Source organism: Cyanistes caeruleus, chromosome 3, assembly GCF_971803275.1.
Source record: "Cyanistes caeruleus chromosome 3, bCyaCae1.hap1.1, whole genome shotgun sequence".
NCBI classification, from domain to species: Eukaryota; Metazoa; Chordata; class Aves; order Passeriformes; family Paridae; genus Cyanistes; species Cyanistes caeruleus.
Window position 1 is genome coordinate 67,331,922 of NC_141703.1, and position 14,387 is coordinate 67,346,308.

Below are 14,387 nucleotides of genomic sequence, written 5' to 3' on the forward strand. Positions count from 1 at the left end.
AACCAAAACATACTGAACACAAACTCAAATTCTTCTTATAGCAGGATACTCCAGTCACGAAATACTAAATACATGTACAATGCGAGAACCACTCCTGTTCGTTTTACACATAATGGTATCTTTAAAAAAAAAATTTTAGTTCTCTGTATTGTGTCTGACTTGAGGAATGATATAGCAATTAATTAATATAATTGAGATCTCACAGAACCCTGTTAGATCCGTAAAATACTTACACCATACCTGAATAGGGTAAGTTCTTTGAATAACCACATCAATACAGCCCACTGCACCACCCTCACTGTAAAGCGATGACAAAGGCAAAGGGAAAGGTCTGGGATCCCGATGAAATCCTAGTCTTGTGTGCCACCGCACACGGCGGGTGCTGTTCGCTGAGATCTGAGCAAGGGAAATGGTGAATGAGAAACTGTCACTGCTAAGTCAAGTTATATCCAACTTATTTTATCTACAGGAATATCTATAAATGTATTTTCACACTGACCTCACTAAGAATATATCGCTTTTGTATCTGAGCAGATCACATTTTAATTTAAAGCTTTCCTTTCACACTGAAGAATGTATTTTAAACACAATCTAAAAATCTAATGAGTTCAAATTCTCTGGGAAATGAATATCTATGAGACAAACCATTGCTTTGTCCCACAGGACCAATTTCAGTGTTATGCTAAAACTTCACCTTCTTTAAAGTTAAAGCTCTTTAACTAATCTCAAATGAGCCAAAGCCATCCCCCACCAGTTCACCCACTTATGACTTGGTTCCCCCCTGCCCCGTCTTCCTCCAACTTCTATATTGTCTGAGATGAATAAATCCTTTTTTTTGCAACTTGGTATTTAACCAAAATAAGGAGCTGGAACTGCCAGAACACATAGCAAAACTTGGCAGAATTTTACACTACAAACTTCTCTTCCAACCATATTGATTAACAACCTTGTATCATGTCTTACAAATCTGGTTATTAAACTTCAGCAAAGCTCCATCTGTTTGCAAAACCCCAATAACTTTTTCTCTTTACAAAATGTGGCTCAACTAAGTAGCATTTATCACATCTCTCAGTCACATCCAATCAAGCTGAATGAATATTTTATTTACCTTTAACATAAGGGAATCTGGGGCTTCCAGTGGTGTACATCCACTTTGAGGACCAACAAGTTCTGCTCCGTGCACTATGATTTTCTGACCAACAGTCAGCCTTCTTCTATCTAAGAAAGCTTTGAGAGGTGGATCCAGAAGAGCTCTGATCCCATACCAGCCATCAGTAACTTCAATTAAAGCTGCTGCTTTTTTACTTTCCACGTTCTTATTGCTACTGCTAGGAGATACAACTGTATTCAGCGATATGATTTTGGAAATACACAGTACAAGTGTTTTACCTGCTGCATCATCTCTTTCCATTATTTTTTTGATTGCTGATCGCTTACTTTTATCAACCTCCAAATCATACCTACAAAAAAAGAGTTAGTGCTTTGTTACAGCAAACAAAATCCACATTGTTTTTCTTTAAACACAATTATAGCAAACTGTTGGCTACTCAATCTACATAATTAAGCACCACTGTAGCAAAGCAAATGTTGTGTACATTTTTGCAAGTAACACACACTATGTTTTTAATACTGCTATGCATAAGTTTAACAATACAAACATTCTTCTAAGTAGTGAATGCAAGGTAGGTGTGCTTACTTTGTAATATTGATGAAACAGAAATCACACAGTAACAGAAATTACAGCTCCCAATATATTGCTGTACACGTACCTATATTTCAACTGCAACAGGACCATTTCTGGTGTCAAACATCTGTTAGCAAATTCATGTGGGAAAGACACTTCCATGGCTGCCAATTTCCACACAATCCATCTGTAGTGATTGTAAACCCAGGCCTCCGTTATTAGATTAGGATCCACACCAGGAGTGTCACAGAGGGCTCTGCAGATAAATTGTTAATAAATTAACCTGAAATCCACTGCAAATTTTAGCTTGCCTATCTTTTAGACTATTTACACCATTTAAGAATTTCCAGAAATTTTCCAAATTGACTTTTCTTTCTTTAATGATCAGTGAAGATCAATCCACATAGCAAATTTACAATCCTGTATCATCTTTATTTACACTAACAGAGGTGTAGTAAAAATGCATAGTAAAAAACCAGTAGTCAAAGGCTTTAAAATACCACTGTGTTGGATTTATTCTAGGAGAGAATTGCTAACTAATAAATAGCATAGCTGTCCCAAGTTCATAAGTAACAGTACCTGTAAAACTCCTTTTTCCCAGCTTTTCCCTCATCTGTAGGTATTAGCCATCCTCCATCAGCAAGCTGCATTCCATTTCCATCTAACAAATACTCGTTACTGAAAAAGTCTTTGATGAGAAACTGGAAAGATTCTGCATTTGTACTGTTAACTTGTACACACTGTTTTGAAACACCATGTGTGTATAGCTGAAAAAAATCAGATGGAAAAGACAAAATAATGACAATACAGTAAGAATCAAACAGGGAGTTTAAATATCCAATCTTATAAATTCAGATTAAATATTTCCTTAATGTTGAGATAGCTTTTGTCTGACCTTGTCATTTCATATGTAAACCATAGAGAACGGAGGATTCCCAACAACTGTTTTAGCAGAACACCATCACAGTGTTCTTTGAAAGTGTTTAAAAAAATTCAATAGGTTTTGTACTTGCACTGTACCAAAAGCAAAAGCATTTTCATATAGATTTACCTAAGCTTCAATTTTAATTGTTCTTTTAAACCAACTCCTCATATGCATTATAACTGGTGGATTTTTTTCCTGTTTGATTATAACACTAGAGATTTATGACCTTTACTATTTGGAATCATCTGAAAAATTGGATATTTGCTATTTAAGTACCATAGCAACTGGTGTAACAGCTACTGTAAACACCTAAAAACTGAAGAACGCATCTATTCAAAAGCTACCGAGTTATTATTTGCTAGTCTTGAAAAACAGATGAGAGACAGAAAATAAAAAGATATCAATATACCTCTTCTGTAGAATAAAAGCTAGGAGATTTCTCTTCTACTGCAGTTTTCAGAGAGATTCTACTGCTTGCAGATGTTTTAATGGTATAAAGAGTACCTGGCTGTGAACGAATATTTTGCCTGCATTTCTTTTTAATTCTCATTTCCTGTAGATCTCGGGCACAGCGGAGATTTGTCACCATCCTGGCCATAGCTTCAAATTAAAAAAAAACAAAAACATGAAAACCTTCTAAAAGCATTATCAAATAATGGTACACAGTCACACTGTAGCAGATTCAGAGCAGCATTTTTTCTATGTCACTCTGCAGATTTTTAGAAACTGCAAGTCTAAGTATTAAAAGTTTAGTTCATTTAGAAAGCAGTCTTTACTGAAGGCATTTGAATATTTATATGAAACAAATTACACATGCATATTAATTTTATGTAAGTCCCAGAACTAAACTTCCATCCACTTATTTTTCTCATCAGACTCAACTTGATATTCACAGAAAACTCCAAATGGAAAGAAAATAGTTTATGACTATTATGAATCCATAATCCTGAAATGTTCTCCTGTTACTGCAGGATCTAGTTCTGCAAATGTTCATATACCTGTTCAAATATACACAAGTCCTTCTGAAAAAAATCCAGATTATTTGATTGTAAATTATAGAAATAACACATACCAGAGCATTCAAGAGAGCTTAGAAAGCATAAGTCCACATTCTTAAGTTGAACAGTTGAGTATTTAAAATCTGCCACTTTGAAAATTACACAATCAACCTTTTATATGGCTAAGTCTACCTTTTAATTAGAGAACAGAATTAAAACAAGCTTCTGTAGAAGTGAATGAAGTATAGCAAGGGTAATCTAAGGTTCCTATATTATTTTACCTATGAGGTATAAAAGGAAAATCAAATATCAAATGAAATGTAAGCTATCTGGTTTCTAAGCACTGTGTGAAACTTTTTTCATCTTCTCAATTAACTTTGGAGATAAACAAGATATGCTCTTTTAGGAGTGCAATATAAAATATTAGGAAAGTAGTAATTTCCTAATTTTCCTGCCAAAATAAAAAGCCTCGAAAAGAAGCTTCTTTTTATTTAAAAATAATAAAAAAAAAGATAAAGGAGTCTGACAAATGATGCAAAAACCCTTAAAGAAACAACTCTGACAGTTATATTCATAATAGTTAAGTGAGTAAAATCTGAAAATACCTAAATTGTCATTTTCTAGGTCAGTGTCTGCTGCATGCTGGATACAAGCCTGGTGATCTTGATGGTCAGCAGTATTTTGTTCAGTTCTGATCTGATTTAGTTCCATCTCTCCAGTCATATTTTTGCTGAAGGGTGAGTCATGTCTTTTGCTGCTGCCTTGCTCGCATGTAGAAAATGTCAGCTTAGTTTTGAAGGGTGGAATAAAAGTTTTAGCAGCTTTACCAGATTTGTACAAACTTCTCATTTCTTCACTCTCTTTTGCCAAGACCTTACAGGGAGTGGAAACCTCTGCAGCACCATCTGAAGAGTGCCTGAGAGCACAGTGCTGAAAAATGGCAGGTTTAGATTGGAATCCTCTGAAGTCTTGATCTGGCAGAGTAAGAGTAGGATTCTTGACTTCTTGTCGTTCTTTAGCTGACCTACAGAAATGAAAACATTTAAGCATACAGGTTTCATCTTCCTGACAAAAATCTTTGCCTGGAGTTTTGTATTCTTAAGTTAGTAATACAAATCTCAATTCTGTATCAATGAAAAGACAAAATATCAGTCCTTGATATTTTAAAAACAGAATACTTCTATCTATTGTGAAAAGACAGTAAAAGAAGTGTAATAGTGTATAGATTGTTTAGTATCTCACTGGTCTACTGTAGCAGCCTGTGCTATATATGGTAACTTAATATTTATTTTGTCTTTTATAAAGTTGGGTAATACATTGTTACTGTGTATTTTTAGACAGTTACAAAGAAGAACTCTCAAATTTCTCACCCAAAAGGCTGACAAGTTATGGGTTTTAAAGGCACATGGTACATAAATTTTCTTCTGTCTTTAAAAATGCCTGTAAGATAATTAGAAAAAAAAAAATGCTTGGAATGACACATTATATAGATAAAAACAAATTTACAGCGCATGTTTTATCTATATTAATGATATACAGAAAAGTTTTCAGAGTGAATTTAAACAGCTTTATTCCTTCCTGCCCCCAAAAATGTTTGTTGAAACATCTTCCCAGAGAGATCTAAAGGAAAAGTGCTCACAGTGCTAAGCTCTCAAGAGTTTGTGTTTGAGGGCCAGCAAAATATTTTTAGGCTCCTGAAAGGGAAATGTTTATCATATATTTAACTCCAAGTAGGCTTACCATTCAATTTAGAACTCTTTCAGCAATTTTCATTCTTTTATTTGAAGTTACAACAGAAAAAGGCACATTTGCACAAACTCCTCCTTCCATTATTGAAGGACATACTTATCTTGGAATTATCAACATAATTAAATCATATCTGCCTGGAATTTAAACACATTTGTACTATGCCCTTAGGCTGCAAGGAGGAAGCTTCATATAAGGAGTAACTATATAGTAAGTATCTTACCAGTAAGTATCTACACAAAGTTAATCAATAAAATATATTCTGCAGATTGATCAATAAAATGCATTCTTCCTACTGAGACTAGAATTGGTGAGATTTACAATTGTGATGAGAGAGTGGGTAAGTTCGTCCTGAACTGGAAATTAAACCAGAGCTCTTGCAGAAGGAATACATTTATAGTCTGTATGCAATAATTCATATCATTCATCACGTGACTTCAAGCCTTCAGAGACACTATCACAGCAGCTTTCCTGAATTTCCATGAATATATTGATAAATGCAGTAGTTAAGCAAATTTATCACATGATAGGTTATTGGAAATTGAAGAATTCTCAAGATAACAACTGACACTGGATTACTGCTTAGAACACAAGATGACTAAAATTACCATCAGGGGTGCTTTTTGAAGCTTTCAAAGACCTGGGGGAATTCTTTGTTCTGTTAAATTCATGCAGAAGCTGCCTTTTAATTGGAGGTTCACCTAGAATAAAAACACAGTTTTAAAAGTGATGTTCCTCCCAAGTTCAGTTTCTTATCAACTGTATAACTGTAATTTCTAAATTACATTTCTAATTACAGTTACTTACAGTGCAAGCAGAATTAGTGAGTTTTCAGGTGACATGTCTTAAATAGCCTTTTCAAACGCAGAGCCACCTCACCACAAATTGCAGAAGTTTCTGCTGTACAGAATGACTGCATATTGTGTTACTAAGAATGACAACAAAACTCCATATAATGAAGTCTGTTATTAAACTTTTGTGACCAGTAATTCTTTTCCACCCAAAATGAAGTCTGTAAGTCTGAAGTTACCAAACATACTCAGTTTGCCTCAGAAAGAGCATCACAGTGCACTCCAGCAGCACAGCTCTCACAGTGCTCTTCACCTGCATCTCTCTTTGAACTTTCAGTAACTAAGGAGTCCCTCCAACCTTCTAAGAGTAACTCATCTTTTACAGAAGCTGTAACTAAGGTCAGGGCTCAGCTGCGGCTCAGTTGTTTCAAGCTGGTTTGGTAGGAGTCCTTGCCTGGCTTTTGCCACGTACACAAACTTTGCAGTGCTAGCCTGTCTGACCTTTGCACCTGGGCCTGTGCATCCACACAGGGACCCTGCTGCAATCTCCTCTTCCACAAGGGAGTTTTCAGCTAGCCCAGGTCCCTCCCTGAACTGGTCTGGGTGTCTGTGCAAGCATCAAGTAATACAAATTCACTTTCATACAAATACAAATTCATCAAGTAATACAAATAACACTTCAGCCCTAGGCAGATCAGTTTTAGAAGGCAAGAAACTGCTTTTAGACCAGCATATTTTTCATATCAGACTAATAATCTTGATGCAAGTAAAACATTGTCCTCACCTACAATGCACAAAAAGGTGAAAATGAAAATACTGCTACTCATTTTTCAATGAAAAAACTCTAGATTTGTACAGAGAGAAAAAAAAGGAAGTCTGCTCAGGGACAAAAGGAGCAGCAACTTTCTTCTGTAAGTTTATGGTAAAATGGCAAACCTGTACACCTTCAAAATTACTAATCACAAATTCAGCTTCTACTGTGCACATTTAAGCCTGCAAAGAGTGGATGAACTACCCTGCAGCAAAAAGAGCTTTTGTCATTGACAACCAGAGAAAGAACTTGAATGTCTGTGATCTAAAAATCAACATGACATGCAAAAAAACCCCAAAACCTAAAGCAATGCGCTATGCAGAAGTATGGAGTTGAACATATGTACGATAAAACACTTACCAAGTGAGTTGTTTTCATCAAAGTGCCTCTTCCCAAAGGTCTTATTTTGGAAGTTTTTATCCAGTCTGCCACTGAAGGTCTGAGCAGCATTAATTTGTACTCCAGAACTGGAAAAACTGTCTTCCATAAAAGCTCTTGCACTTTCTACAGCCTCTACTTCCAAGTAATTTTTTGGACTTTGGAGAAGATTAATACTAATTTCTGCTTTAGCAGTAGAACTGCATGAAATTGCTTCAGACTCTGGTTCTGACCCCATATCCAGCCCTTTTCCAAAAGACTCTGTTTCCTCTTGCTGAAAGCTATTTTTAAATGATGTTAACTGCTTGTTTTTCTGATTGCATCGTGTGTGCTCAGGCATTTTGACATGGTAAGTGCTTGGAAAATACTTTATTTCCAGAGGGCAGATGCTTTCTAAGTCAGAGTCTTGATTGCAGCTTTTTTCAGTTTTGAATTCTGAGATCACCTTATCTGTTAAAGATTTTACATGCTGACCACTGTCTTTAATTGAACTAAGCTGATCTGTAGTGCAAAGCCCACTACTCAAAAAATAATCAGATTGTTCTAAAATTGCCTTTGCTTTTTGATAGGCATCTTTAGAAACGTTTACCTGCTTTCCACTAGCAGTGCTGAAGCCAAAAGCAGAATTTGAAATCAATTCAGGGCTGGTATTTTCTTCCCCTTTTGAAGACACTACCTGCATTTTCCTAGCAAGTACTTCAGTGTGCATTTTAGACTTTTCAGCATCTTTCTCAACTAAAAATGCTTCTTGTACATGTGGTGAATGATTACCTTCCATTTCAGAAAAGAGTTGTCTAGCTTTCCTGAGTGACTCTACTGAAAGCTCTACAGGCTTTCCGCTTGCTGTACTAAAGAATCCAAAACTGTTTGTAGAAGCATCTGATGGCTTTATCTGCTTATTTGGAACGAAGTGCCCTAAAAGCTTAATATTCTGCTCAAAGGATTGCTTCTGAGAATTTGAAACAGACTTTGCACCTGAAAATGTCTTTCTTTCTTGGTCACCTTCTTCCTCAGCAATTGCATTTACTTTAATAAATTGGGATGCAGCTGAATTAACCTCTTCACTTGTTGTAGCATTAAAAAATTTAGCAGAATTAGGACACTCAACATGAAGGACTACAGATGAATTTCTAGCAATTTCTGTTTGATTTGTTCTTGAGTTAGACTCAATGTCATATTTTACAGCTTCACTGCAGTCTTGAAACATTTGTCTGACTCTTGCTAATGCACTTTCTGAAATGGACACAGCTTTCCCTTTTGCTGTGGTAAACACTGTTTGTTTCAAATCACTCCCTTGCATTTCACCTTTAAGTGTTGTTTCTTTTAACCTGTTCAAACTAGTTACCTCTTCAGGAAGACTGACTAGTGACTGGTTTTGGCAAGCACTAGCTATGGTGTCTGTGAAGCAATTTTTATCAGCAGACAGTTCATTTAAATGTTCTAAGTCGAATTCCATACTGTCACCATTCATGTAAGGGCAGCTACTTTTTGAATCTAAGAGGGGTGATTTATCAGCTTTATTGTTGCTCTCCTCAACAAATAAAGCATTTTTTGTATCTCCAGGCATACAGTTGTCTTTGAGGTCACATGGTACCTTCATTAAATGCAGAGATGCAGCAGAGTGCCCAGGAAAGTCATCTGTGTTTTCTGAATCATCCCTCTTTCTTGGTGAGCAGTCCACCTTTTCCTCTGCAAGGAATTTTCCATCTTCAGACAAATGAGTTCTTAAAGCATCACTCTTCTGTCCTGTAAGGGATTCCAATTCTGTCTTTCCAGGTCTGACATCAGCTTTTTCATGTATGTGTGAAGTTACCAAACTCCCTTCATAAGCTTCACCTAGGTCAACAAATGTATCTGCTTTAGCAGGATCAAGAATCGCAGCATGTTTAATATGACAGCTCTCTATTGCCTGATTAAACTGATCTCCAAGTTCTTCAGGGACAAGCTTTTCATTAAAATTGAGTTTTTCTGAGTCACACTGAGCAATGCTTTCAATACATAAATCACAATCTTTAACACAGTTCTTGCCACATTTCCTTTCCTTGATGAGGTTCTCAAAATTGTCATTATGTTCCTTTCCAACATCAACATCTGCAAAAAACTGTTCTGCTTTAGCCAAAAATCCATCAGCAATTGCTATTTTCTTTCCACTAGCAGTATGAAAACCAGTTGTAAAACCTCCTTCCACTTCATTTTTCCCCACATTTACCTCTTGTTCAAGAGGTATTTGATAATGATGGCAAGAACCTATTTTTATCCTGCTTTCATTCACTAGCAGGTCCTTATCATGAGTCATGTCTTCTTCCACATTTTTACAATTTGTTTTTTCTTTATCAGAATTCTCCAAAACATTTACATCTCCTTCTCCACACTGTATGCTGAACAAGGGGAGAGAATGATCCAAAGCTGCATCAGGAATGGATATATCACTATCAGCTGGAGTCTGAAGTTTTGGTGACAAACATTCATCTTCCTTTCTGTCTTCTCCTGTCTGCTTAGGAGACTGGTTTTCCATTTTGTATGATGTATTGTGCTCTTCTGCAGTCATAACAGCATCTTCTAGACAAGTTACATCTAATGAGTTGTCTTTCAAACTGCCTTCATCATTTCCTCGATTCAAAATTTTTTCAGAAATTTTATAATTCTGTTTATGATTTTTAGTGGATAATAGGCTGTTGATAATGTTAATACTATCAAAGCTAACATTTTCACTATTATTTACTGACATTTTTGCCTTATTTTCCATATTTTCCTTGAATGCTGCACTAGTATTTTCCTCAGTTTTATTCTGTGCATGGTAGGATACAGAACCTGTGTGGGAAACAGCATTCATGCTTTTGAAATCTGAAACACAAACAGTTTTTACTTTGCTTTCTTTTGTCAGGCCTTTGAAAAAATTAATGTTAGAAGACACAGATCCATTTGAATTGTGACATCTAGTACCAGTTTCAGAAGATTTAAACAAATAGTTATCATCATCCAAGTCTCTGAAGAGCTCTGCAGACCTGCTCAAAGCTGCCTTTGAAATATTTATTTTTTTACCTGCAGCTGAAGTAAAGCCTATGAAATTAGAAAAGCTGTCCTGCTTAGCTATGGGAAAGCTCTCATCAAATCTTCTACTTTTATTTATGTCTAAGTTAGTAAAAGTAACCTTTTTGTCATTTTTGTGGAAAACCACTGCATTTTCTTTCTCATTTTCCACCAATTCAGAGTCTTCATTTGTGTCTTCCTCCTGAGTACACTTGTCATTTTTAACTTGATTTTCTGATTTAAAAGTGCTACAAACCTCCACATCTTTCCTTGTTTCAGAAATATTTTCTACATTCCTTATTCCATGTGTTTCTACAGTCCCTAATTGCTGCAAGCCATGACTTGGTATTGTGTTACTTTGCTTTCTAAACTGTGTAAATTCAAACTGACTACCTGTTTCTTCCAAGATACTGGAAAGTTCAGCAATTTCAGCTTCTTGGCTTGCTGTCAAGGTTTGATTTGCTTCTTGAAAGGTCTGTGGGGTTCTAGGAAAGCTTTTACACAAGCCAACTTTATGTGGAGTAAACTGTGTATGCCTGGGCTCAAGAAAACTTGCCTGTGAATCTGAGGAATCAGGTAAATTACTGCCCAACTTGCTTTTTGAATCTGAGAATAATGTATTTTCCTTTTTAACTTGATGTGAAAAGTTTCTGACTCTTTCCATGGAAGAGGCTTCAAAGCATTCATTTTCAATATCCTTGAACAGCATTCTGCCTTTTGCTATACTGGCTTCAGAGAATTTAATCTGCTTATTGGAAGCAGTCTGAAAGCCACTGAAGCCCAGATTCAAACTGCATGCATTAAGATTCCCTGATGATTCCCCTTTACACTTTAAGTTCTTATTTGGCTTTTTGCTGGAATACATAGATGCTACTTGTTTATCTTCTGCAGACATTACTTCATTTAAAGAATTATCTACGCAATCTAATAATTCTTTAGAAATGTCTACAGCTACATTACTGAGTGCAGCTGCTTGAAGGCTTTTGCTGTTTTCAGCTTGCTTTGGATCTTCATTGTTGGCTACATCATCTGAAAAGGCAGCTGCATTTGTTTTCTCCCCCTGTTTTAATCCAGTACTGTCATTTTCTGAGTAGTTTATTCCCATGGGTCTGTGTACTTCTCTACAGTCAACTCCTGACCTCTGCTCTGTAGCATTCCTTTTGTTGGGTGATAATTTATTGCAACAGTCACTACTGACTCCAGTTATGCCAAAGTTGATCTGACACAATGTATTAACAGAACTGCTGTTTGTCACAGATGTAGTCTCATCCTGAATATCAACCAAGAGTTCCTTGCCCCTATGAGAAGACCCAAGTTCTTTCGGGCTCTGAGGTACAGCAGCTCCATCATTCACTTTAGCACTCATATCCTTATCTTCTTCACCTTTCCCTAAAGCACAGCTTTTAGGGAGACATCTGGAACGCTTTCTTGCCATTAGGCATGCCGAAGTTAGAACTTTACGTTTTATATTTAAAACAATCTCACTATTTAAAGAATTTGTTGTGTCTTCTTTCAGTGTATTGGATACTTCCAAGCATTTTATTGATGTAGCAGGTTGTTCCTCTCTTGCATTTTCTCTCAAGTCTCTCAGGTCTTGTTGTTTCAGCCTATCACTGAAGGCATTATCAGATGAGTTATCCATTATATCCATTTTTAAAGCAGAAGTGCTCAAGTTCTTTGTCCTGGTATTTGATTCCAAATGCTTTCTCTCAGCAGGAAGAAAGTGGTCTACAAGACAAGACATTACAGAGAAAAACACAAATAAATGTATTCAAACAAATGTAGATTCAGATTTTCATAAAATTTTGGCGGATTAGATAATTTCTACACAAGCTCAACAGCAGAAATTGAAGTATCACTTTTGTTTTCAAATGCAAACGCCTTGGCAAGGCTGGAGGTCTGTTTGACCTAATGATATTCTAATGAGATTTGGCTGCAGTTAAGGCTACCAGGTAAGAAACACTAAATAAATTTTTAGTTGTAATGAAATTTGAGAAGGTGGGCTTCATCTCTTTGTGTCTCAATGTAAGGATTTGTTTCAAATTTAAAGTACTTCAACTCCTAATGTAATTCTTCTAGCAAGAACAACAGCTCCTAAAAACAGAAGCATGTGCTTGCTTTCATTATATTGTTTTTTAAAATATTTTGGGCTTTTGGAAGAGATGGATATATGGTCTTAAAGCACCTAATTCTAGGAAAAAAACCCATACAACTTTAACATTCTTTATGATCACTTAGAAGTTACCAATTCAGACAAAATGGCCCTTGACATTATGGATGTAAAACCATCATTGACAAAGATAACCAAGCTCGTCAATTAGCATAATGGCTCAGAGTGGGAGTTTCTACTCCAGAAACTAACCTGTAATGAGAAAAGTTAGCACAAGATTACTTGAAAATGACGATATCCTTATCACTGTGTAACAGACCAATCCCATATGTTGATTCCCAATTGCCCAGCTACTTTTCCAGAAATCCAAGATTTTACATGATTTTATCTGAAACATTTATATGAAAGGCTCATAACAAATACCGAATCCTCCACAAATGATGAAAAGCTTAATAATATACCTTGCTCAACATCACTGGCCACCAGACAGCCTCTAAATTCATACGAATCAGATTCCAAATGTGGTAATACAGTATGAATAGGTGATTCAGAGGTTACTTCTTTTTGTGTTTTTTCTTCTTGATAGAGTAAAGTATTATTTATTCTATAGATAAAGTTCTTAGATCTCTTTCTCAAGCTGGGTAACATCTTCAGGTTTTTAAAACCAGACTTTGTAAGAGTATTTTCACTATTTATTAAGTGTAAGTCATCACAGTTATCTGGAGATGTGGCACTACACACAGCTGGGTGAGACAGAACATCAGTTACGACAGATTTATAAGTTGCTTTTAAATGCTTGGAAAAGTTGCCATCGTAGATTACAGAATACTCTGTGACATTTGCATGTTCAATTAATAAAGAATTACAGTTTAAGAAGCTCGTTTTGGAAACCTCAGCTGCACACCCTTTTACTAACTCTGGATCTTGAACACCCAATGACACAGATTTTACTGGAGTTATTTCCGATGTTGTGTTGTTTTCAGTGTTTTTCACTTCATAGCATTTTTCTGAGAAATCAACACTCAACAGCTTTTGTGTTTTCATCAAGCCTGAAGAGTTCAGTAAAGATGTTTCCATAGCATCATCCTTGGCCATTAGTAATGACTTTTCTTCTAAATTCTCCTCTCTACGTAAGTCGGAGGGTGGAGAGCTACATACAGACATCTCCAGGTGAGTTACATCAAGATCAGATAGATTCAGTTGAGACCACTGGCTTGATGGAGACTGCACGCCTTCTTTCACAGACTTCTCGTTCTCAAAGGACTTGTGTGCTCTATAATCATGCACATCTCCTGTGTTCCTAAGAGACTCCAATTCTTTTTGCTGTCCTGTTAAACAGCCATCTTTACCATCCCCTGTATCTTCACTGGTGTTTCGGAGTAAAGAACAGTTCACTTGAGTACAGTGGCTGTTTTCAGTCCAGCTACTTGTTTTGACTTCCTGTGAAATGCCATTCTTTCTTCCATTAGGCTGCTGAGAGGGAACAACCCCCTTTTCTTGTGTTTTATCTGGATTTATCTCATATTTCTCCACTGCATCCAGAGCATGTGGCATCAGCAGAAGAGTTCCACTGGGCTCAGCTGGCATGTTGAATGTGTCCTCAAAGCTATCCATCTCACCCAGTAAGCCATCTAACACCTCCGACTCTAAAGAGTTTAGAGAGGATAGAGAGAGGAAAAGAAGAAAATAAGCTTTAGGAAATAACTTGGGAACAGTATTGGTAAACAGAGCTTTTAATTTTGTAGTCATTACCTTTACTCAGGAGTGAGTTGATAAAAAATGTAAGCAGCTGATAGAGGAAACAGGAGGCAAAGGAAATGCATGTAACACCCTGGCCTCCCAAGCTCTGTAGGGGCTAAGGATGCCAAGATGAAATCTGGCTGTCTCAAACCAGTATTTTTTTCCCTTCTACAG

At 36.3% G+C, this 14,387-nt stretch overlaps 1 protein-coding gene across 1 annotated transcript in view; it reads right to left on the bottom strand.

The window, feature by feature from the left end:
- BRCA2 (BRCA2 DNA repair associated) overlaps positions 1–14,387 on the bottom strand; it is a 34,729-nt gene that overhangs the window by 10,222 nt on the left and 10,120 nt on the right. Inside the window, 10 exon segments of the mRNA XM_023918573.2 lie at positions 241–396; positions 1,109–1,460; positions 1,770–1,940; positions 2,264–2,451; positions 3,019–3,209; positions 4,213–4,631; positions 4,978–5,047; positions 5,962–6,054; positions 7,316–12,091; positions 12,935–14,119. Coding sequence (XP_023774341.2) covers positions 241–396; positions 1,109–1,460; positions 1,770–1,940; positions 2,264–2,451; positions 3,019–3,209; positions 4,213–4,631; positions 4,978–5,047; positions 5,962–6,054; positions 7,316–12,091; positions 12,935–14,119 — 7,601 coding nt within the window.